Source organism: Myiozetetes cayanensis, unplaced genomic scaffold (assembly GCF_022539395.1).
Source record: "Myiozetetes cayanensis isolate MyiCay16 unplaced genomic scaffold, myiCay2020 scf33, whole genome shotgun sequence".
Taxonomy (NCBI): domain Eukaryota; kingdom Metazoa; phylum Chordata; class Aves; order Passeriformes; family Tyrannidae; genus Myiozetetes; species Myiozetetes cayanensis.
The window spans coordinates 582,488-605,284 of NW_026087555.1; the positions used below are offsets into that span (position 1 = coordinate 582,488).

Consider the following 22,797-nt stretch of genomic DNA (forward strand, 5'->3'; position numbering starts at 1 on the left):
ATATCCAGAAAATGGATCAGTTTAATTTTCATGAAGAAGTCTGACCTCCATACTGTCTACTATAATCATGGTAATAATAAGGGCAGACTATTTCCAAACCTCTGTTTTCTTGGAAATGTTGGTGAATTAGGACTAATGCAGAGAGGAAAGGGCTTGTAGGTTTCAGCCTTTGATTCAGTATGTGCAGGTCTCTCATGTGTGTTTCTGCCTGTGTCAGGCTTTCAGTTTGGAAAAAAAGGTTTAGTTATTCGGGATCTTCTGATACTTTGGTATCTTGAGTTTAGAGGAAGGTATCAAGTTACATCTAATTAAATACGCTCCAATGTGTTCTAACTGAACTATTAACTTCACTGTAAAACTTGTGGGAGAGATTGCAGAAAGGTCAAAGATGGAGGAGAAAACTTTAAGTAAAATTACACAGACTTATAAAATGGCAGTAACTAAATTCTTTTGCTTGCTAACTTTTTCACGTAAGTTGTTCAATGATGTCTTAATTTTCTCAGTTAAGCTTCATGGAGATGCCACATTCTCCAAGAAAAACGTATTTGTTTTTGTCTGCTTGGGAATTCCTTGTTGTGTCCTGGGAGAAATGCAGTGCAAGGGAAACACTGCAAGTGCCTTTGTAACTAGAATAATCCTGGTGCGTGGTTCCCTTGGCACGTGTTAATTGTAGTGGAGGGCATGTGGTACACAACAGTAATTCAGAGGCATATGGCCTTTTAGGTGATGAAAGATTGACATGTCTATTTTTTTAGGCATGACACATGGCTGTATTTTGTGAGCTGTTGTGAAATAGCCAGCAAGCAGAAATCCACATGGAAGCTTAATTTGTGGCAAGATGTCACATGTTCTGAATTCCTGTTGTGGAGGCTCAGGCTCTTGACTGGTTGAGTTCCTCCTTTGTGTGACCAAGCATTTGTGGCCTTGTACAGAAGATTTAGCTTAAGGTTGAAAGACTTGTCTTTTAAGAGTACGAAAATGAAGACAAATCAAACTCCTACAACTAAATAAGCCTTTGTCTCAGGGTACTTTGGAAATGATGAAAACTGATGAGCACTGTAGTGTGTCAGATAGGCATGTTTCTTATGTGCCGAGCTTTTTGTGGTGTGTAGATAACTGTCATGTTGCCCTCCTTCCCTGTTCTTGTTAGTCCTGCATCATCTCAGTCTCGTTGGACTCGTATTTTGTGAGCTGATCAGATGGGTTCTCTTGAAGGAACATGTGCCTTCAAATGATGAGAAGCAAGGCAGTGGTCTTGTTGCAACATCTGCTCATTACAGGCACTTCAGATGTGAATCAAGCAGACAGGAGTGGCACATTTTCTGCAAATAGAAGGCTCTGACACCTGCAGTTTGAAAACTCTAGGAAAAAAATAAAAACAGCTTGGATAAAACATTTAATTTGGAGTTGGGGTTGAAAGGTGTCTTAGTCACTTAGGACAGTACAACCTCTGATGTTTTCAATTAACCTTTGAAAACCTTGCAAATACCCACTTACAGCATGAAACCCATGGAATTTCCCATGGACCTTCACAGGTCCTTGATGTGACTGTGTATTCAGCTTGGCCAGATCTCAAACCTGAAGAGCAGGCAAATGAAGGGGTGCTTGGATTTGTACTAAACTTCAAAACTGCTTCTACAAGGTCAAGCTGCAGTAGCAAGACTCTTGAATTTTTTTTTTTTTTGAGTGCTTTGATAATGATTAACTTAGTGTTCCCTTCCATAATGATTGTTATTATTTGTGGTTATAAACTGGAACGTTTATAATCAATCAGGTAAAATAATTTAGAAAACAATTAGCAAGAAATTCTTGTCCCCCAGTGATGGAGTTCTCTAAGTGCTTAATGACACAGAAGACAATGAACTAGCTTTTAGTGACAGACTTCGTTTTTGGCTTCTGACTTTACAAATGAAATGCCTTATTCAGGAAATTGTTGTGACAGTGATAGCAGTTAACTGGAAAATAAAGTGTTTAGAATGATTTTTGATGTATGTTACAAAGGGAAGTTGAGATAGCTGAGGTGTTGATTCCCACTGGTTATTGTAGCAACGTAAGACTAAAAATATGCACCAAGTTCTGTGCAACTTGCAGGTTGCACCTGCCAAGCTCTCAGTAGCAGCAGGATGAGGCAGGAGCTACTGAAAAACACATTGGACAAACACAGACTCCTTCTTCAAAATGTTTAGATACTCTGAAAAATGCCATGCATCTGTGCATTCAGGTGTTGGAAATAGCAAATTTAAAACACTGCTTATAATGAGGTGCATAAGTGAAGGTTGTATGTTAAAAATCACGGGGATAAAACTAAGTTTGAATTTTTTTTTAATTGTTTAAATACCAGTGGAGTATGGAAATACTCTCTGAAATACCAAAATAGAACAAAAAAGTTTGAAGGTATTAGTTCTGAGTGCTTAAAAGAGAGAACGTCTCTGCTGTCTGCAAGCGGGGATTAATAGTAAAGATGCTAAGTCATGGTTTTAGGGCTGGGATTACTGCCTGTCATCTGTGCAGTGAGTACCGTCTCCTAGAACTGTATAGATAGCTTGCTGCATTCCAGTACAGGTCACAGGAGTTAGAACATGGCTTTGGGAGGGAGCTGTGATTCCCCCTAATTGCATCTACACTTGATTTCCCAAGTTATGGTGCAACATTATGAGAAACAACTTTAAATAAAAGGTGACAGTCACAGTTATTATTTATTTATTTGTTTGCTTGCTTTTTCAGGCTTTTTTTTTTTTCTTTCTGAAGTCTGGACCACAACTTCTTTGCTCTTTTTATTTATAGTACTTATAGATAGTGTCTGTCTAATAATTATTCAGCTTTGGAGTTTTCAGGAATAGGGAAGCATTGGTTATGTTTGTTAGAGAAGAAATGGTGTAAAATCGAGAGTTTCATCCTAAGCACATGTGTGGTACATAAAGTGAATGAGAAAAACCCAGGCCTAACATTTAAAAAAAGGATATTCTTCCTGTTGTTACCCCTTTTTCTTATGTGTGTGTATAGTGCCAGCTCACCTTCTCATGTTCTAAAAGGTTAAACCCACTTTTTTAAGTGGAAAGAGTGGTTTCTTCCTTCCCATCAGTGTCCCTGGAGAGCCTCGGGAGGGTCCATGGTCGGAGCCCGCCTGCAGCACCCTGGTCAGCTCCTCGCCCCCTGCCCCTCCACGGCCGGCTCTGCCCAGGCCCTGGGCGTGGGCTCGGCCTTTGGATTTGGGCGGCCGGCTTTGAAAAGCCTTATCTTCTCCTCTGTGTTGATTGAATAGCCCAGTCACTGAGACGGAGGTTGTACTGAGGTGTAGCTTCCTGGAAAAGGCGATGGCGTGTAAACTGAGTAACCGGGTGATCCGTGACTGGGATCCATGGTGCCTTAATTCTGCCGTGTCTTATGGAGGATAAGAGAGGGAGGATACGCCTCTTCTGGCTTCCAAAGTGACAAAAATACTCAGAACAAGGGAAGAAAAGAATAATATTGAAGGAAAAGTAGGGGGGAAAGTGGAAGTTTCTAATTCTTGGAAATAGATTTAGGAAAAAGAACCGAGATGAGGAAGTTGGAAAGAGAGGGAGACAGAGAAATAGCATACAGTGGTTGAGGAGAAAATTTTCAAGCACGGTTACTTAACAGTTCCAAGAACTGTTAAGAGCTGAACCTGAGGCAGCAGGGCAGGCTGGAAGCTGTTTGGGATTGTAAGGAGGTGAGGCAAGTCAGGGAGGTCAGGAGGAAGTTCAGGTCTCAGGAGAGCTAGACACTGAACTAGAGAGTGCTCTCTGCATTACTGCTGTGCCAGGGCTGAGTACAGCTTTCCAGCTCCCTGGAGCTGTGGTGTTTGCAACATTAGAATGAGTGAAGTCACCCTCGGTGTTGGCTTCAGCTGACGGGGAAAAAAAGTCCTGACAGTCTGCTCTGAGAGTTGGTGACAATTTGTACTTTGTCACCAAAACATGTACTGCCTGTTTTGCATTTGGGTTAGACATGCAGTTTGTCTAGCTGATGTCTTCCCCAGCGGTTGTTAGTGAATACTGAAGAAACAATTGCAGTGCTGCAGTCATACAGAAAATTTTTGAGTAATACTGGGCCCCTGAGACACTTGGTCACTTCACAAGTTGTGTTTGGATTATTCCTGGAGGTTTTGGGGGTTTTTTGTGGTTTTTTTTGGTTTGGTTTGGTTTTTTTTTTGTTTTTTGTTTGTTTGTTTGTTTTGTTTGTTTTTTTTTCTTAATGTGGCATTAAACCACCAGAAGACCTTTCTCCTTATTCCATAAAAGGTTACTTTGAGATGTAGGTGAGGGAATACGTTAGAGGGTTGGGGATTTCTGTTAAACTTGTTTGTTCTATGTTAGCTGCAGTACTTCTGGAAACATATATCCTTGAAAAAGTGGTGCCTAGAATGTGGTTTCTTGAGCACAGCAGGTAAAGTCACATCATCTGAGTACAGGCCTTTTTTTAAACATTTTCTGGCAGACACTTGTCTCCTACAACATTTACAGTTTCACTTGTACTCCACTGTTGTCTTTTAGAAGGTAATGCAGATATTATCAGTTCCTAAAGTAATGTTTATGAATACTGTTTTCTGACACAATAGCTAATAATCTTTAATGTCATGTTAGGTTTTTGGATTTTTTTTTAATAATTTTTTTTTTTTTTGTGCTAGGAAGTTGATTTGGAAGAAAGACTTTGTGAGTTGGACCTTAGAAGTGATTCAGATGTTCCTGATGTTCCTCCACCAACAGACAGCACTCCAGAAATCCTCAAGAGAGCTTTGTCAGGCTTATCTGCCAGGTATAGTAAAAATGAAGAGCTCTCAAATTTAATAGCTGGTGGCTAAAATTCTTACAGGTTATGTTGCAGTTTTAATTCTTACAAATTGTACTGCAGTTTTAAACTTCATATGATAGACATGAAAGCTCAAGGATAAATTTTTAGTGGATATGATTGATTCATTCATGCTGCAATAGTCCTTTTACTGTGATATTTTTTGCTTGTAGATGTATATTGCCCATTGCATACATATCTAAGTAAACACAGTTTACATAAACATGTGCCATTGCTTAGTCTGAGCAGTTGCAGTAAAATATCCTAAAGAATAGTCACTGGGTTTGAATTACAGAATAATTATTTCCGGGTGTTATAATAAACTGATTTCCTACATCCAAGGTTAAAAGAGGGTGTTGGTATTTGTGTATAAATGAAAAGATGTGTACATTCTCAAGGTGAGGTTTGCTAGATTTTTCTAACATTTCCACTTCTAAGTAATTTTCTTTACAGCTAAATACAACATAGCTTCTATTTCCATTTTTTTTAAAGCAACGTTTAATTTTTTTCTGCTGTTTCTTTTAAAACCTAGGTTTCTACCTCCAACCTCACAGAAGCTTAGTGGCTAGGAAATGTGGAGGAATGTGTGTGGATATAGATAGACAGATAACAGACCTGCATACTCATGAAGGCTGTTGGATAGAGTTCCTAGTATATTTTTTTTTATACGGTCCCTTTACAACACTTGATCAGTCAAATCATTTTGGAGCCTGCAAGCTGCATTATGTTTTTTTCACTAATGCAATGAAAGAGCATTTATGTGATAGATCATATGCTCAAAAAACTACTAGTAAAATGATGCATATATACAAGCAATATACAAAGCAATATAAAAGCAAGTGTATATTTCAGATGCAAGTTGGGTCTCGCAAGAGTCAGAAGAAGTATCTGTAATCCACGCTATGATTTAAAAATTTCCAAGTCCTTGTAAAAAATTTGATCTCCAGCAGATATCTCCAATAGCAGTGTGAAATGATAGTTTTTTTGCCTTGCTCCTTTTCTAATCTGTTGTCTGTTTCAGTTGTGATGTCTGTGAGCTATAAACAGATGTAATGTTTCAAGATTTCAAAAAGCATGTTTCTAAACTGCACTGGTTGTGAGCAGAATGTGATGTTCTCTATTGCCATCACACTGCAAGGAATGTCTAGTTTCAGAGTTCCCTCATCATGTTAAGAGTTGTGGAAGTCTCCAAATCAGACTTGTTCCAAAGGGCACGGTGATACCTCAAAGCCTGCAACTAAGAGGGGCACGTGAAACCTTTTCTATTTCACATGCTTGAAATTCTTTATTGGAGTGTTTGCACAAAGGTGTGCAAAGGTGCTTTGAGTGAAAAATTCTCAGTGCTTTATGAATGTTAGATTCAAAATTCTCTGTTGCTTTAGTAGCTAGCAGACCCACCAGAGCTGTTGTTATCATGTGCAATGAGTGAGTTGCACTGTAACTCTCAGAAATATGGTTTTTCTTTGTATTTGAACTTTAAAAGAAATAGGATTTGTAACTTTATAGCAGAGAGGATAAAATAAACTTTTCAGGTGGCTTCCTAGATTCTGGAGCTTGTCTTACTGAAGCTGTCTTTGTAGTGCTGCACTTGCCAATACCCTCAGCATACCATGTGGTATTTTAACATTATTCTTAAAGGAAGCTGAATTCTTCTACAGGACTTTTGCTCACTATGGATATGTCACTAGGAGAAAGTTGCTACTGTGTAGCCCACATCATAGAGGAACAAAAACCATGTTTTGATGAAGCCTGTCGTGCCGCTGTTCTGATACTTAAGGCAAATCCAATTAGTGGCTGTAGCTGACATTAACCTGCCACTGAGAAACACCCTTGAAAATCAATTTAATAAAGTTGAAGTTTACATTAGAACTAGACTGTGATGCAAAACTAACATTATCCCCTGCATCAGGTGTATCTCCTGATGCAGCAACGAAACACAAGACTGATACAAACTGAAACATCAGTAAGAATTTCTTTAGGCCATAGTAGGGGGCTTTGTGTTTATCAGTAACTTGTGATTAGTTGGCTCAGCATACATTTAGAGGAGATGACCTCAACTTGCATCAGGGAAGGTTTAGGTCAGATATTGGGAAAACTTTCATTAGGGAAAGGGTTTGTCAATCACTGGAATAAGCTGCCCAGGGAAGTGCTGGAATCACCATCCTGGGGGTATTTAAAAAATATGTAGATGTGGCACTTAAGGACATGATTTAGTGGTGGGCTTGGCAGTGCTGGGTTAATGGTTGGACTTGATGATCTTAGAAGTTTTTTCCAACCTAAACAATTCTATGATTCTGTGGTAACAGAAATTTTTATTCAGTTTGCCTTAGATAGCCATAAACGTCTGTAAAGATCTACAAGGGCAAAAACGTACAGCTAGTTTGACCCATCATCCCCCATTGCCACATATTGTCCTGTGCTGGTTCCAGTGCTCACAAGAGCACAGGACTGCTTTCAATAGATAACCCTCTGCCCAGCAAAAGAGCTACTTTGCCTCTATGGAAAATTGGTGATCACCTCTTGGGGTTTTTTGTGTGTCTGTTATTCCTCAAAGAATCATATGTATTTTACCTGGCAGCCCTTTTTCATACACAGACCCATACATGGGCTGGGCTCCCATCAGTCTTGTAATGTGATGTTTTTTGAGAGTCCTGATGTATTTTCACAGCAGCTTCAATATGGGGTTGTACCATTTAATTGCAAATGACATTTGGCACGGTGGGGGCAGCATGAGGGAAGAAGAAAGATGGCTGATTTTAATTTCTTTGACTGTGTATCCTCTTTAGTTGGATAGTTGGTTGATTCTGTGCTTCTTGCTGAATGTTTGATTAAACATAAAAAATTTCTTCTACTGTTTCTGATACACTTTAATCTCTAGTTAGCAAACTAAGTAGCCTTTCTTTTCATTTATAACTGCTTGCTTTTTATTATCTTTTTTTAATAGATGGAAAAATTGGTGGATTCGTGGAATTCTCACTCTAGCTATGATTTCTGGTTTTTTTCTGATCATATACCTGGGATCATTTATGCTGATGCTTCTGGTAAGTTTAAGTATATGCTTATGGGCAAGAGTTACTTGGTCTCTTCTTTCATCATGCCTACAACAGCTAGAAGCAAACTGCACAGACAATTCAGAACAACTTGTCTCTTATTTGTATAAGTGTAAATACTTTTGGAAAATGCTGGACACAACTGGAACTTGTGTATTAAGGAGTTCTTATATACTGTAATTATTTTATTTAAAGTGGAAATTAAAGTAACTCTAAGAAGTTGAATTACTGTTGCCTTACTAAACTATCGTCCATTTCATTGACTAGTTTCTATCATCTACTATTGCATACTTTGAGTTTGTTTTAAAAAGTAAACAAACAAAAATCAAAACAAAACCAACCCCAAAAAACCCTCTGGACCCAAAGCCACCACCAACAACAAAAAATCTAAAAAAAACAAAACAAAACAAAAAAAAATTGAGACAATTTTAAATTTGAGGCTAAGGAAAGCAGACAACTCTGGTCTGCTGTCTGTTGACCAGCACTGAAAGGCTTTTCTCAGGCATGCTTCATTAATTGCTATATTTCTCTGTGGAGCTGCCTTGTGGCCTTGGGTTTATCTGTAGATTGGAGCTAGATCCCTTTCCAAGGTACAGAGATAAAGTGTGTTTTATTTTACTGCATTTCATGAAATGAAACACTGATGATGAAAATAATAACAATAATTATAATATTCTTCATACATGCTGCATAACAGGTCAGTCTTTACTGTTTCTTTCTGTCATTTTTATTGCTGGTATTTTTGTTGAATAATGGTTTAATTATTTTTCCCAATCATGGCAAGTAACAGGCAGGAATGTGGTGCTTAAAACACTGAAATTGGTGTTCTAGGTAACTGCTCTGATTTTTTTACTTTAAGATTGTTTAACTGTCAAAATGTGCTTTTGCTTTTTTCATGTCCTCCTGTGAAAAAAATTTTGGATGATACTCCTAGAATCATTTAGATTGGGAAAGACCTTTAAGATCATTAAGTGCAACAATTAACCCAGCACTGCCAAACTACCACTAAACCATGTCTCTAGGTGCCATCTGTACATGTCTTTTAAATACCTGTGGGGATGGTGACTCAACTGGCTGCCCTGGACAGCATCTTTCAATGCTTGATAGCCATTTTGGTGAAGAATTTTTTCCTAATATCCAGTCTAAACCTCCCCTGGCACCAGTTGAGGCCATTTACTCTCACTTGTTACTTAGGAGAAGTGATTGACCCCCACCTGGCTACATCCTCCTTTCAGGTGGTTGTGGAGAATGACAAGGTTCCCCCTGAGCCTCCTTTTCTCCAGGCTAAACACCCCCAGCTCCCTCAGCTGTTCCTCACCAGAACTGTGCTCCAGACCCTTCACCAGCTCTGTTGCCCTTCTCTTGACACGTTCCAGCACCTCAATGTCTCTTGTAGTGAAGGGCCCAGACTGGACACAGCACTTAAGGTGCAGGTAGAGGGAGATGATCACTTCCCAGTCCTGCTGGCCACACTATTGCTGATAAAAGCCAGGATGCCATTGGCCTTCTTGGCCACCTGAGCACACTGCTAGCTCATATTCTTCAGCTGCTGTTGACCAGCAGGACCTCCAAGTCCTTTTCTGCTGGGCAGGTTTTCAGCCACTCTGCCCCCAGGCCGTAGCACTGCATGGGGTTGTTGTGACCAAAGTGCAGGACTTGGCACTTCACCTTCCTGAATCTACATTTACAACTCTGGGGCCCGGCCATCCAGCCAGTTTTTAACCTAGCAAAGAATACGCCCACCCAAGCCATGAGCATCCAGTTTCTCCAGGAGATTGCTGTGAGAAGCTGTCAAAGGACTTAACTGATATCCGGGTAGACAACATCCACAGCCTTTCCCTCACCAACTAAGCAGGTCACCATGTCAGGGAAGGAGATCAAGTTAGCCAAGCAAGAATTTCCTTTCATAAATGCACGCTGGTTGGGTCTGATCTGCTGGTTGTCCTGTATGTGGCATGAGATGGCATTCAAGATGGTCTGCTCCAGGACCTTCCCTGGTATCAAGGTCAGACTGACAGGCCTGTAGTTCCCTGGATCCTCTTTCCAGTCCCTCTTGTAGAGAGGCATCGCGTTGCCTCATCTCCAGTCAGATGGGACCTCCCTGATTAGCCAGGACTGCTGATAAATGATGGAAAATGGCTCAGTGAGCATTTACATTCACCTCAGTACCCTTGGGTGCATCCCATCCAGCACCATAGATGTGTGTGTGTCTGTGTCTGTGTGGTGTAACAGGTTGCTGACCATTTCCCTGGATTACGGGTGGTTTATTCTGCTCCCTATCCCTGTCTCCCAGCTCAGGGAACTGGGTACCGAGAAAACAACTGGTTAAGCTTACCGCTAAAGGGTAAAGGAGGCATTAAACACCTCCGCCTTTTCCTCATTCCTTGTCATTATGTTTCCCCCCATATCCAACAAAGAATGGAGATTCTCCCGAGCCCTTCCTTTGCTTCTGATGTATTTATAGAGGCCATTTTTTTTATTGTCTTTTATGGTAGTAGCCAGATTAGATGCTCGTTGCGCTTTGGCCCTTCTAATTTTCTCCCTGCATAATCTCATAACATCCTTGTAGTCATCCTGAGTCACCTCCCCCTTCTTCCAAAGGTCATAAAATCTATTGTCTTGAGAGACTGGAATGCTGTTTCACCAGCATTATGGTCTACGTTAGAGTCTCTACATCTGAATTAGTCTGGTTTATATTTCCTGTGTTCAGATGAATGACATGACAAACTAGTAATCTGTTGTTTCATTAGTGGATGATTTTCTTTTTTGGGTGTGAAGAAACAACAACAAAAAAAACCCTTTTAAAGTGTAGGTGATTGGAGAGATTATTTGCACAATCTTTAGCGGTCTGTTACATTTGCAAATGATGATTATGAACAAAAAGGACATAATCAGTTTGCAGGGTGATTTGGTGTATTCATGGTTTACTCTGAGATTGCAATCATGGGCAAAGCTGTCAAGTTTTTGTCAACCAAAAATAATGAAACTTAGTATAGAATTGGAATAGAATTCTTCCTCTGTTATACCATAAAGCAAAACCTTTGTCTTTTGATATAATGACTGTTCATAAAGATGATATTTGAGACTAGGTAAAAAGGAGAATGGAGGAAAAAAAAACCAGTTTTGTTCATGAAATATTTAATTCACTAGAATCAAATAACTTATATTTAAATAAGAGTTATGCCAAAACTAAATATTAATACTGAAAATGCCCAGAGGCTTGTAGGAATAGTAATCCAGTGAGGTTTGGAACACAAGCCCTGAGACTGCTTTAAAGAGTTGGGAGGTATGTTTTACATTTGCCTGCTGCTCAGGTAACAGGCACAAGATTCCATGCCTTTGGACTCCAGTGCCCTTTTCCACTGTAAGGTGCAATCCCTTAATGTTGCTCTTGCATTTAGAGTTTTATAACGCAGGGCAAGCAGAAGAAGGAGCATGAGATAGGGGAGCTTCAAAATTAGCTCGCTGAGGTGGTGTAAGACTGTTTCAGTCTGTGTTCACACATTGAGCAAGATGAAATGTATTAATGAATGCAGGTGGTAAGAGAATGCTGCAAAGCCTTGCATGCTGATGCGCGCCACCAGCGTGGGAAGGTTCTTACTCCTGCCCCTGCACGGGATTACCGACGGCCTGTGTTTGGCAATACCGTGTATCTGGATAGGATGATCTGCTTGGTGAATGTGGATTGGACAAAACTGGCAGAGTCCTTTGAAGCCCAAAGACACGACAGGACATACAGCCAGACTCGCGCAGACGAAGCAGGGAACTAGTGAGATCAGCAAACGAAATGAGGGCTGTGGAGGGTGTGACATTCAGACCTCAGTTAGATGAGCTTTGCCTTTAATCATAAATGCTAATTGCCCCTAATGAGATGCTTTGCAAGTGAAAGACCTGGCTGCCCAAGGTGTGTTGCACAGCTAGTTTTTTCCATTGAGCCTAGGAAATATTTCTTGAACTAAATGTAGAGATAAAACTGAGCCAAAAGAAATGGGAGAGCCTTCTTTACAGGCAGCACTCCTGATCTGCTGCTGTCAAACTAATTTAATTAAAAAAAATCAGGAGCCTTTCCTTGTTTCACAAGTACATTCTTGCAGCTAGCCCAATGTGGGGTTTTTCTCATCACGTGTAGTGGTTTGGAGATGTTTTTAAATTTTAAATGGAGCTTTAGTTTTCCTTGTATTTGCTTTGATGCTGTTTTCTGAGTGGAATTTCAGTTCAGGATAATGTCTATCCTTAATGCAGCCTGCATTGCTACTCACTGCCCGTAAGAAGCAACTGCAGCATATTTACATAGTTTTTTATTTCTCTTATTGTAGGTCTTAAGCATCCAAGTGAAGTGTTATCACGAAATCATTACTATTGGTTACAGAGTCTACCACTCCTATGACTTACCATGGTTTAGATCTCTCAGCTGGTGAGTAGCAAGCAAGAACATCAGTAAGTCAGGATGTGAAACTTAAATCTTCATCTTCTTCATATCCTGTTGTGGTGGAACGATAGCTTTGTGGGTCACGTGTGGACATAAAACTTGACATCTGTCTCTAATATAGAATTCTGTAGTTGTGTTCCACCTATGAACTTGGACAAGGCAGCTGACCTTTTATTACTTCTAGTTTTTTCCTTGTTATAAATACGTATATATCTACACATATATGTTTGCATGCGTTTTTGCTTTAAGTCATAATTAAGCTTGTGTAAACTAAAGGTGTGCATAGTCAAATAATCACCTGATGTGTATTACCTGAACTGCTTTGAATTTTTTTTGGCTGTTAACCTTGCACAAGAAATTAATAGAACATGTGTCTTAAAGGCTACTCTTCACACACAGAGAGAATTAAAATAATTGCACACAAGTTCTAAACCCTTTCCAGTCATGCACCTAATCATAGGACTGCATAAATATAGTGTTGGAGGAATCTTCTGAAAGCTAGAAGATGAGATTAATTTTTATGGCAAATCCTGAACACCTATGAAATGTCCAGTTTGTATAGGGCTGGATAGAAGTGGGAAAATCAACTCTTCTTCTGAGTTCTGGGAGGAAAAATAAAGGCTTCTATTAGTCACTATTATGGGAAGGTGTTGGGCACATGTAGTCTTTAGGGCCTTAAGGAGATAATTTCTTAGACATGACCTGTTGTGTTGCCTTGGTTTTGTGTTGTGTCAGGTTTTTTAAGGAATTGAAATATCTAGGTTATTCCCTGTCTCTTGTCACATTGCTTCTTCACTTCTAGAAGCAACTTTACTTTGCAATCATACATGAATGATTCTGCAGTCCTGCCAAAATTTTTAGAGGAGGAAATGTGCACTTTACCACGTATTCTACTTTGGCACTTGACCAATGTCACTTTCTTATGTGGAGCTCAAAATCAACTCTTCTGCACTGCCACACTGGTTAACATCAAAGCTCCTTTCAGTCTAACATCTTGCCACTGATACTAAATACTAAGATACTTCAATGAGATTAGAGAATCCTGTTAATAGTTTGAACATCGACTGCATTTGCTAGTTAGTTGATGGATTTAATGCTGTAAGATTATGGCTCCATCAAGAAGGCTAAAAGGCAGAGTGCATGGTGGAGACGAGCAGGAGATGCATCAGAAACGCTTTCAGATGACAATCCGCAGGCCAGATGGCAAGAGCATGGTTGTATTCAGATCTCAAGCCCCATGTCGGATTCACTGTCATAAAACCTCAGAGGATTCATTTTGCAAGTATCTTTTTTCCAGTTTCCAAGGCAGAAATCACAAACTACCCTTTTTAGGATACAGGAAAAGAATACACAAGACTGCTTGTGCCAGTATTGATGGCAGATACTTGTTCTCTATTTTAGAATATTTGAAATGGTCTTGCATACATGTGGAGTATTCAGTGCCATAGTTTAGGATACAAAGAATTTTCCAACTGCATTCTGAAAAATGTGTGTTTCTAGTGTCATTGCTTTAGAAGAAGTAAATTACAAAAATTGGCTTCTGAGAGGAGACACTGACCCATAAAACTGGATTTATACTTAAATTTTGGTTTTATTGCATGTCTTTTCTACCCTTCTGATTTTTATTTTGTGTGATCTTTTTTGTTGTGGGTTTTTTGTCATTTTTGGGGGGTTTGTTTTGATTTTAAGACTTGCACTTAATATATATTATTAAAATAGTTGTTAACTGTTGCATATTGCAGGTACTTTTTGCTGTGTGTGAACTACTTCTTTTATGGAGAGACTGTAGCTGATTACTTCGCTACATTTGTACAAAGGAGAGAACAGCTACAATTCCTCATTCGTTACCACAGGTTTATATCTTTTACACTGTATTTAACAGGTAAGTGTAGGAAATCACAAAAATGAAAGAATTTTGTGCTACATTTGTTTCTGTACTTATTTAATTTAAAAATATGTATAGTTGCTCCCTATCTTTATGTACTTTCAGCTTCTCTTTCTTCATAATGTCCAAGGAAATTGCATGTTTGCAGTTCCATTTTTTCTGTGAAAAGATGAACACAAAATTTGTGTTCACCAAGAAGAAGAAAGCAGCCTAAACAAGTAGATGATCTTGAGAAAGTTGAGCTAACAGTGCTGAGAAAAAGTTGGCAAACAGTGTCTGTGATCACTGAAGAACTGGGGCTCAGTACCTGAATACATGAACACTATTTCGGCAGACTGTGGAGATGACTTGTATATGTAATTGCTCTGCTGTGTTGATGCTTTACTGTGCAAGTATTCTGCTAGGTCTACAGTAATAGGATTTACTAATATATTTTAAACTGATTAGTCAAAATGCCTGAGTCTTAATTTTGTCTGCAAGACATTCAGATGCTTGCCTTATGGATACATTTCCTCCCTGTCCAAAGAAAGACTTTTTAAAAGCTGTCTCTCTAGGAAGAAGTTACACAAGCTGGCACTCCTGTGGGCTATTGCTTTGTGAATGTGTAAATACAGTCTACAGTGTGTTCAGCAATGCAGTTATTATAACTTTAGCATAAAATTAAATCAACTGAAGACTCAGATGGGCTTAAGGGACAGGGGACTGCTATGGCACAAATACTTATGAAGTGTACTGAGAAGCCTGATCTTTGATGAACTGTCAGTCTGTCTAGCATTTGTTTGTTTTTTTTAAACTAAAGAAAAATTCTACTCAGTGCTTAGATCACAAACTTGAAAACAGCGTTGCAGAACCTGACCTTTTTCAGCTGACTTTGGCTTGAGGAAACTAACTTAACTAATGCCTCATGACCCAGTGAGGGGAGAGATGAGGCAAGCTAGTCATGAGCAAAAGTAAGAGGCAGAGTGTAATTTGCCCTTTGGCACACTGGGACTGGGGAGTTACTAAGGCTCTATCCCCAGAGTTTAGGGTCTTTTGAGGGCCTCTGACCCCTGCTGGCACAGGAAGTTGCCATAGGAGAGAAGAGGGGCTCTATTAGCCACCCAGAAAGTTTCTTTTGGTCAGCTGAATTCTTCAACACCTGTACTTCATGCTTGTGTTGCATGTGGCTGTGTGCTTGTCTGGGGGGAAAGGGGCAAGCTGGTCCTCTTCCTTTTGTTTATTTCTGTTGATTATTCAAAAGCATTTTTTTGACCTGACTTTTGAGTGTTTTTTAAAAGTGATGACCTCCTCCACTAAAAATGGTGTCCATGATGAGACCTTGTATGTACTGAGATGAATGTTCCTTACAGATGGTAACTAAATCTGTGTTAACTAAATCATAATCTTATATGAGAATAATTCTATATGTACGCTTAACTGAATATAAGCAAACACTCCTAGCACCAGAGGGATTAAAAACTGCTTCGAAGGAAGAGAATTACTGGTATATCACAGTTCAGTGTCATTGAATATAAGATGGTACAAACTACACTTGCTTTGTTTTACAGGATTCTGCATGTTTGTTTTGAGTTTAGTGAAGAAACATTATCGTCTGCAGTTTTACATGGTGTGTATTACCCACTTTGCTGTGGTCATTCACGTTATGAATGTCACTAGAAACAGTCATATCCCTGTGTTCATAAAGTAGTTCGGAAGAGAGGTGTGGAAAATGTGCTTAAATTGACAATGCCATGAAATCAAGTGGTGTTGGAATGTTTGGTATCTGTTCACTTTGCAGATTATTATTTTTGTATCAGGGGATGTGACCTTTCAGTCAGTACAAGCTGTCCTTGGTGAGGCCTTGTGCGTGTACAACATGATATGTTTCCCTTAGTGATAGGCTGATACTGAAGAGATTCCTGGAGAAAGGGATATGCATCTGCCTCCCAGGTCTGAAGGCAAACAGTTCAGGGCAGTGTGGGAAGTGGTTCTTGTGACTCAAGTGTTGCTTTGTAGAGGCTCCGCTGAAGTACTATGAAGGGAACTTGATCTTAACCCCTGTGTGGAAGACTTATTCTGTGATACTTCACAGCTGCCCTGGTCTTCTGCTCTGCTATTTCCATAGGTCATTGGTCTATTAGATGAAACCAGCATTCTCATCTCTTGTATTTGTCCACCTAATAAACAGCATAGTAGCTAATCAAGAGCATGAACCTTTTTCTTATATGTATCTTATAGGTCAGAAACTAATTTTATAACATTACAGGTTCAAAACAAACACACAAACAAAAAAATGACCCTAAACAAACTCAAAACACTCCACTGACACCATTCCCACTTCTATATTGGAATAACTAGACACCACAGTGAAAAAGTAATGCAGTGCAGCTCCCGTCTTTAAAGAACTTGAGCAATCAGGGCATTGCACAACCTTAAAGATTTCCTAAAGCTCTGTGGATGCAGTTAACCCCTCCATTTCTACATTGCTTTAGGTAGCACTTTACCACTGAGGATCCCTAATTCTAGACAGGGACTTTACTGAACCCTGTATGAACATGGAAAAAAATCTTTTACTCAAAATAATGTAACCCTGTTTGTGGGAGAACTCTGCTGTCACAAGATGCATTTTTTTTAGGAGAGGGAGTCCTTACCTTCTTTTCCATGATATTTTTTCCTTTTTCCTCTTCTGGAAAGAAGGTAGAGAAAGTGTGGTGTCAGTCATACAACTTGGTGTCTGCCAAGAAAACTTTAAAGTGTGACTACCTAAAAATTGCAATAAAACAGAGGGAAGCCATGCGTCCATGGTGTGGCAACACAATGTTTGGACAGACAAGGAGAGTCTATCACATCCCATGGGAGTGTTCAAGCAGGCTGGATGGGGCCCCAAGCAATGTGGTCTAGTGGAAGGTGTCCCTGCCCATGGTGGGGAGGTTGGAACTACATGATCTTTAAGGTCCCTTCCAACTCAAATCATTCTGTGATTCTCAAAGAGTAGCCATTTGGTTTTATGTGGTGTTCCAATATAACTGTACAAATACTAAAAATTTAGCAGCAGAGCTCCTTTAATTAACCAACAGGTGATACATTCAGAAACCTTTAGCAATTTCTTGTACCCTTCCTTTCAGCGTTCTCAAGTTGTCTTATCTGGAAGTAGAGTCTCGTCTGGCTGCCATGGGAAAACACATGTGATAAGAAAATTAAAGAAGTAGGATATTAAGAGTGTTAAATGGCCCAGACTTTGAGTGCTTAAATTTGGTATATCATAGAAAAACTATCAAATCTTGACTTTAAGTGTTTGGAAAGTAAAATCTATTGTAGAATCTTTACTGGTGAACTGTTTGGAAACTACTTTGTTGCACGCTGGTGCTACAGATTAAATACCAAGTACGTACAGTAATACTGAGGAAAATGACTGTGCACTCAAAAACTAACACTTCATTTTCACTAATCCTGAGAATTTTCATGTTTTGTGAGAGTATTCTGTTTTGAGAGATACCCACATGTGTGTAACATGACTCTTTCATGAGTAATTCATTGCCATTTTATTGTTACAGTTCTAACATGTCTGTTATATGTATATACAGAATATCACATTGCTTACATTTCTTTGCTGCTTTCATGCTGAAGGTGTATGTCTTATTAAATCAGGTGTTAAACTGCACATTAAAAAATTCTGGGTGGAGGTAAGTGATGGGGAAACCTGCTGAAGTTTCAGTGCTTGCTTCAGAAAGCCAGCTAACTTGTGATATACTGTATGCACACATCTCTTGCATTATCACTAGAACTGGTCTTCCCTGTGAGCTCCTAAATAGCTCCTCTATCTGACATGCCAGTATTTATCCAGGTGTATGGGTCGGTGTTTTCACTAACTGTTGTGTTGTTGCATTGTTAACAGTTCGCATGGACTCATGTCACTTTGCTGATCACTGTAACTCAATCTCATCTTGTCATCCAAAATCTCTTTGAAGGCATGATCTGGTAAGGGGACAGTAATAAACTGATTTGTAACTCTATTGTGTTGAAAGGTTGGTTCTTTTACGTGGATCTGGTTAGGGAATAATCGAGGGAACAGTTAAAGCAGTGCAAATTAAAGGAGCGTTAATCTCTAGTTGGAAGGGGAGCTGAAGGAATTGGGAGTGATGAGGTAAAGGATAGAGAAGAGAAAGCAGAAACCTCTTTAGATTGACAGACATGAGTCGGATCATGTCGAACAACTGCTTCATTTACTTGCAAGGAATAATGTTGATTGCATACTTGGTCAAATAGTTTCTGTAGCATTTTGCTGAATGGATAAATATCCAGCAATTCTTTTTCAATTACTTGGGAGCTTCAGGTTGCTCAAAGCTATTGAAGATGGACCATTTAATTTGAAAGCCCCAATCTGGCCATCTTCCCTGCAGCCTTCCCTGTTCAAATAAATGCAGAGTACTTAAAATATTTTGAAAGTTTTAATCTTGGTTATTGCTGGGTCATCTTAGTGCCCCAGTTCCAGCGATACATGAAATTCTGGCAATGCAGTTAAACTTGATTACTTAAAGCCACTCCTCAAAGAGATGGTATGTTTCCCTGCACTTCTTCAGGGACAGGGTAAATCTCAAGTTGGGAAACAAGGAAGAAGCGCATGAAGGATGGTTTGTGTTCTTCTGAGGACATAATGCTCTATGTTCTCCTTTTTGTTTTCCTGATATATGTACATGTGGAGAGATTATTGCAGACAGGGTTATATAGTTAGAAAGAAACCTCAAAGCCTTTGACAAAGTTTGTATATAGAAATTCTTTTCATAGGGATTATGTTCATGTGCAAAAACTGATTATATTTGCCTTGATAATCTAGTATTTCTTATTGCTAGTCTTGTTAGGTAGTTTGGCAAATGGTCACAAAATCTGACTTTTAGCTTATTAATACATCCCTGCTTTGAAAAGGGGGGAAAAAGAGCTTAATGGGCTTGAATCACAAATACAAATGCAGTCTGCATGCAAAGAACACTTAAAAAGCTAACACAGGCTGCTCCAAACTGATGGGGGGGGGAGGAAAATTATTTTTTTAATACATTTAGCTATCATTAAACTTTTTAAGAAATTTGCTTGTCTTGCTGTTTTCAAAAACATTAACATGTTTATATCCATTGATTTCTTCTTAATCGTGGTACCAGTCTTCAAGCCTGATAGGAAAAAAGCCAGCCTGTTCTTTTTTTAACTCATGCACCAAAATAATATTTTAACTTGAACTAACATGAATCTGTAATGATCTTGTTTGGCTGAAGACTAAAACCAGTATAACTAAATATGCTGCTCATGGGGGACAAGGCAAACACATTATGAAACATAATTTCTTCTAAATATTACAGAAAAATTTCCCAGAAGGAAATGTTGCTGTTTGAATTTCTGTTCTGTGTTTAGGTTCAACCAGCTTTTCTTTCTCATGAAACATTTAATGTCTTCCTTTAGGTTTCTGGTTCCAATTTCAAGTGTTATCTGCAATGATATTGCTGCTTACATTTTTGGGTTCTTCTTTGGCAGAACTCCATTAATTAAGGTAAGTACTTAGGCACTTCTAAGTTTTTACGATTTATAGCAATTTTGTTATTTGTTCAAAAACATATTAATACTTAATACTGAGCTGCATGATGCACATCTTTACTAAAAAAGCCCAAATTGACTACCCTCTTCGTGAAAATTTGTAAATGCAAATTGGGATTAATGTGAATGCAATTCACATTACAGGTAGTAATGCAATTGGCATTACAGGTAGTACAGTTCTAGTCTATTGCAACATCATTGATAATCACATTCTTTTTGGGTTTCATATGCAGGTTTAACTGCATGCTTACTGTACAGAAACTGTAATCTGAAATAAACCACTAGGGCATATATACCTGTTCCTCATTTGGTCTCATTGATATAGCACTGAGAAGGGCTCAAGCATTAATCTTGCCATTCTGGTAGAATATGCAAGACTCCATAGAAAACTATGAATTATTGATTAGCCAAGCTGTACACAGGAAGCTGGTGTGTCCTGAGGAGTGTCCCCAGCAGTATTTGTGTCAGACTTCTGGCACGATCCAAATGGGCACTTTCTTACAGAGGTCTCCACAGAGCCAAGATATGCTCCTGCAGGTTTCCCAGTCTTTTGCTTCAAAGGAGCTCAGCTGCTTAGTCTGGGTCAGGTGCCACCAGAGGCTGCCTGCAGAGGCAGCAACACATGGGATGGGAGCTCTCCCTTCCCACAAGCTGCCCAGTGGCACCAAACTGTGGCTCTTTCGCTCCTTGCCTGGGACAGGTCCTAGCCATACTCCTCTATTTACTACAGTCAGCAACTGCAGCTGCTGACATGCAGTTACTTCCCACATACCTTTGAAAAACCAAGTAGGAGCATAATTTTCACAAACAAGGTCAAGAAATAAAGTGATCAGTGATGCAACTGATGGACTAATTCTATCACTTTTGTGCCTAGCTGTCTCCCAAGAAGACCTGGGAAGGGTTCATTGGAGGCTTCTTTTCAACTGTTGTATTTGGATTTATTGTGAGTAACCACAGGACATTCATAGAACCATAGAATGGTTGAGGTTGGAAGGGACCTTAGAGATCATCTTGTTCCAACGCTCCTGCCATGGGCAGGGGCACCTTCCACTTTCATCCAACCTGGCCGTGAACATTTCTGGGCATGGGAATTTCCTTGTATAGATTCAGTCTTCATATGTTTTTACTTGAAGCAAAATTACTGATAAATTTGGTCATCTCCAACTGCTGAAAGCCTTAGAGTTAGGGTTTTTTTGGCTAGGGAATTCTGCCAATTTGTAACTAGCTGGAAAGGGTAGGCAAGGCTTGCATCTCTTTGAAACAGGTTATATTGACCATTTTCTACCACTACTGTTACTATATCTGGAATAGTTTTATCTGTGAGTTGCATCCCTATTTTGAAACTGAAGTTTATTGCTAGTATTATTTATGCTTTGCAAAGTAGTACTTTTGTATTACATACTTTATAAAGGCATCTATCCTGGAAAGGAGCTTATACTGATGATATGCATAGAAGATAATAACAACATAAGTAACTGTTGTGATAATTAATTTATCACCAAAGTCAACAATAACAGCCAAACTTGGTAGAAGAGATAGTTCAAGTTTTAATGGAGAAGTGAACTGCAAAAAAAATACGAGTAGTTAACATTTTGGGATGTTATAATGCAGAAACATCCAGTAGATATGAATCTGAGAGATATGAAAAGGAAAACAATTTGGGAAATCATCACTAAGTGCATTGAACATCTGCCTTGTTGAGGCATTCTTCAGTTTAAACAGACTGACTTTACTTCATTCTGGGTCTCCTTCTTCTTAGGAAGGCTTTTATTACCCTGAGCTTGTGGTGACAAACCCATTCATTAAAATATGATTTTCGAGTGTAACAACAAATACCTAATTCAGGAGACCTTGTTTTGCTTTTCAGTTTTCCTATTTTTTGGCTCAACATCAGTACTTTGTCTGTCCCGTGGAATATAACAGTGAAACCAACAGATTTGTGACAGAGTGTGAACCTTCAGAGCTGTTTCAAATGAAGAAGTACTCTGTGCCACCATTGCTTCAGGCTGTGTTGGGATGGGTAAGGAAAAACAAAGGCTTTGGCTAAAATTGAAATCATACTTCCCAGCTTAATCAGGTTTCCTAAACCATTTTAGGAGGGTATCTGAATGCAGGTAAGACTTGAAGGATAAGATCTGAATTGATACCGTGACCATCTGCATTGCTCATAGAGGGGAGTTGGTCACCCAAGAGCAATTGAAATGCACTGCTCTAGTCACCCGAGGGAACCTGCCTGTGTTCTTTTTATGCTGGAAGTGGATGATGCTCAAGAATTTTGCAGACAAACCTTATTTTTGAAGAGAAACCTTTGAATTTTTGTTGAAAGTGGGCTTAGGCTTGTTAAGGTCCGAATTAGTGGCAAGCTTAAATAAACTTGCAGAACTTCATTCTCTTTTCACCTAGTGTGTAACTGCATTAGGAGCAGACTTTTACTCTCTTCATCACCATAGCATTGTGTGTGTTAGTACCATTACTTCCATGCTTAGAAGAACTACCAGCAATAGTTCCATGTAATGTACTCACCAACCCTTTAAAATGTGTAAGACTGAAATGCCTACAATCAAACTGAAATACATTGTTAATTATTTTTCTTGCAGGAAACGGTGAATATGTACCCATTTCAGATGCACAGCTTTGCACTGTCAACATTTGCCTCATTAATTGGGCCATTTGGAGGATTCTTTGCCAGTGGATTTAAAAGAGCTTTCAAAATCAAGGTGTGTAATGAATCCTGTAAGATGGTTTTGGTTTGACTTTCTCTTCAAATTAGATAAATTGGTGGGGTAGGGTTTGGGGGTTTTCTAGATAATTCATTGTAGTACTTAGTGTTTCTACTAAGTTGTAATTATGTTTGAGCTGTTTTTTACCATCAGGACTTAGTTTTATCAGAGATATATATATGTGTGTGTGTTATTCTTTAAACTTTGCATGATCAGCATGTGACTTTACCGCTGGAAATCTAAGAATAATGTGGTTTCATAGTTTGGTTGATAATTACTCTTCCAAGTCACATTACAGAAGTGGTTTAGACAAGCAAGATGTGAGATATTATACTTGACATGAAA

The 22,797-nt window shown here is 39.1% G+C and overlaps 1 protein-coding gene across 1 annotated transcript in view; it reads left to right on the forward strand.

Moving 5' to 3' along the window:
- Nucleotides 1-22,797, forward strand: part of CDS1 (CDP-diacylglycerol synthase 1) — a 32,419-nt gene that overhangs the window by 4,009 nt on the left and 5,613 nt on the right. Inside the window, exons 2-11 of the mRNA XM_050327313.1 lie at nt 4,649-4,776; nt 7,754-7,850; nt 12,176-12,273; nt 14,031-14,170; nt 15,721-15,779; nt 18,048-18,130; nt 19,601-19,688; nt 20,607-20,675; nt 21,600-21,752; nt 22,330-22,449. Of these exons, the coding sequence (XP_050183270.1) occupies nt 4,649-4,776; nt 7,754-7,850; nt 12,176-12,273; nt 14,031-14,170; nt 15,721-15,779; nt 18,048-18,130; nt 19,601-19,688; nt 20,607-20,675; nt 21,600-21,752; nt 22,330-22,449 (1,035 nt within the window). The remainder of the gene's footprint in view (nt 1-4,648; nt 4,777-7,753; nt 7,851-12,175; nt 12,274-14,030; nt 14,171-15,720; nt 15,780-18,047; nt 18,131-19,600; nt 19,689-20,606; nt 20,676-21,599; nt 21,753-22,329; nt 22,450-22,797) is intronic.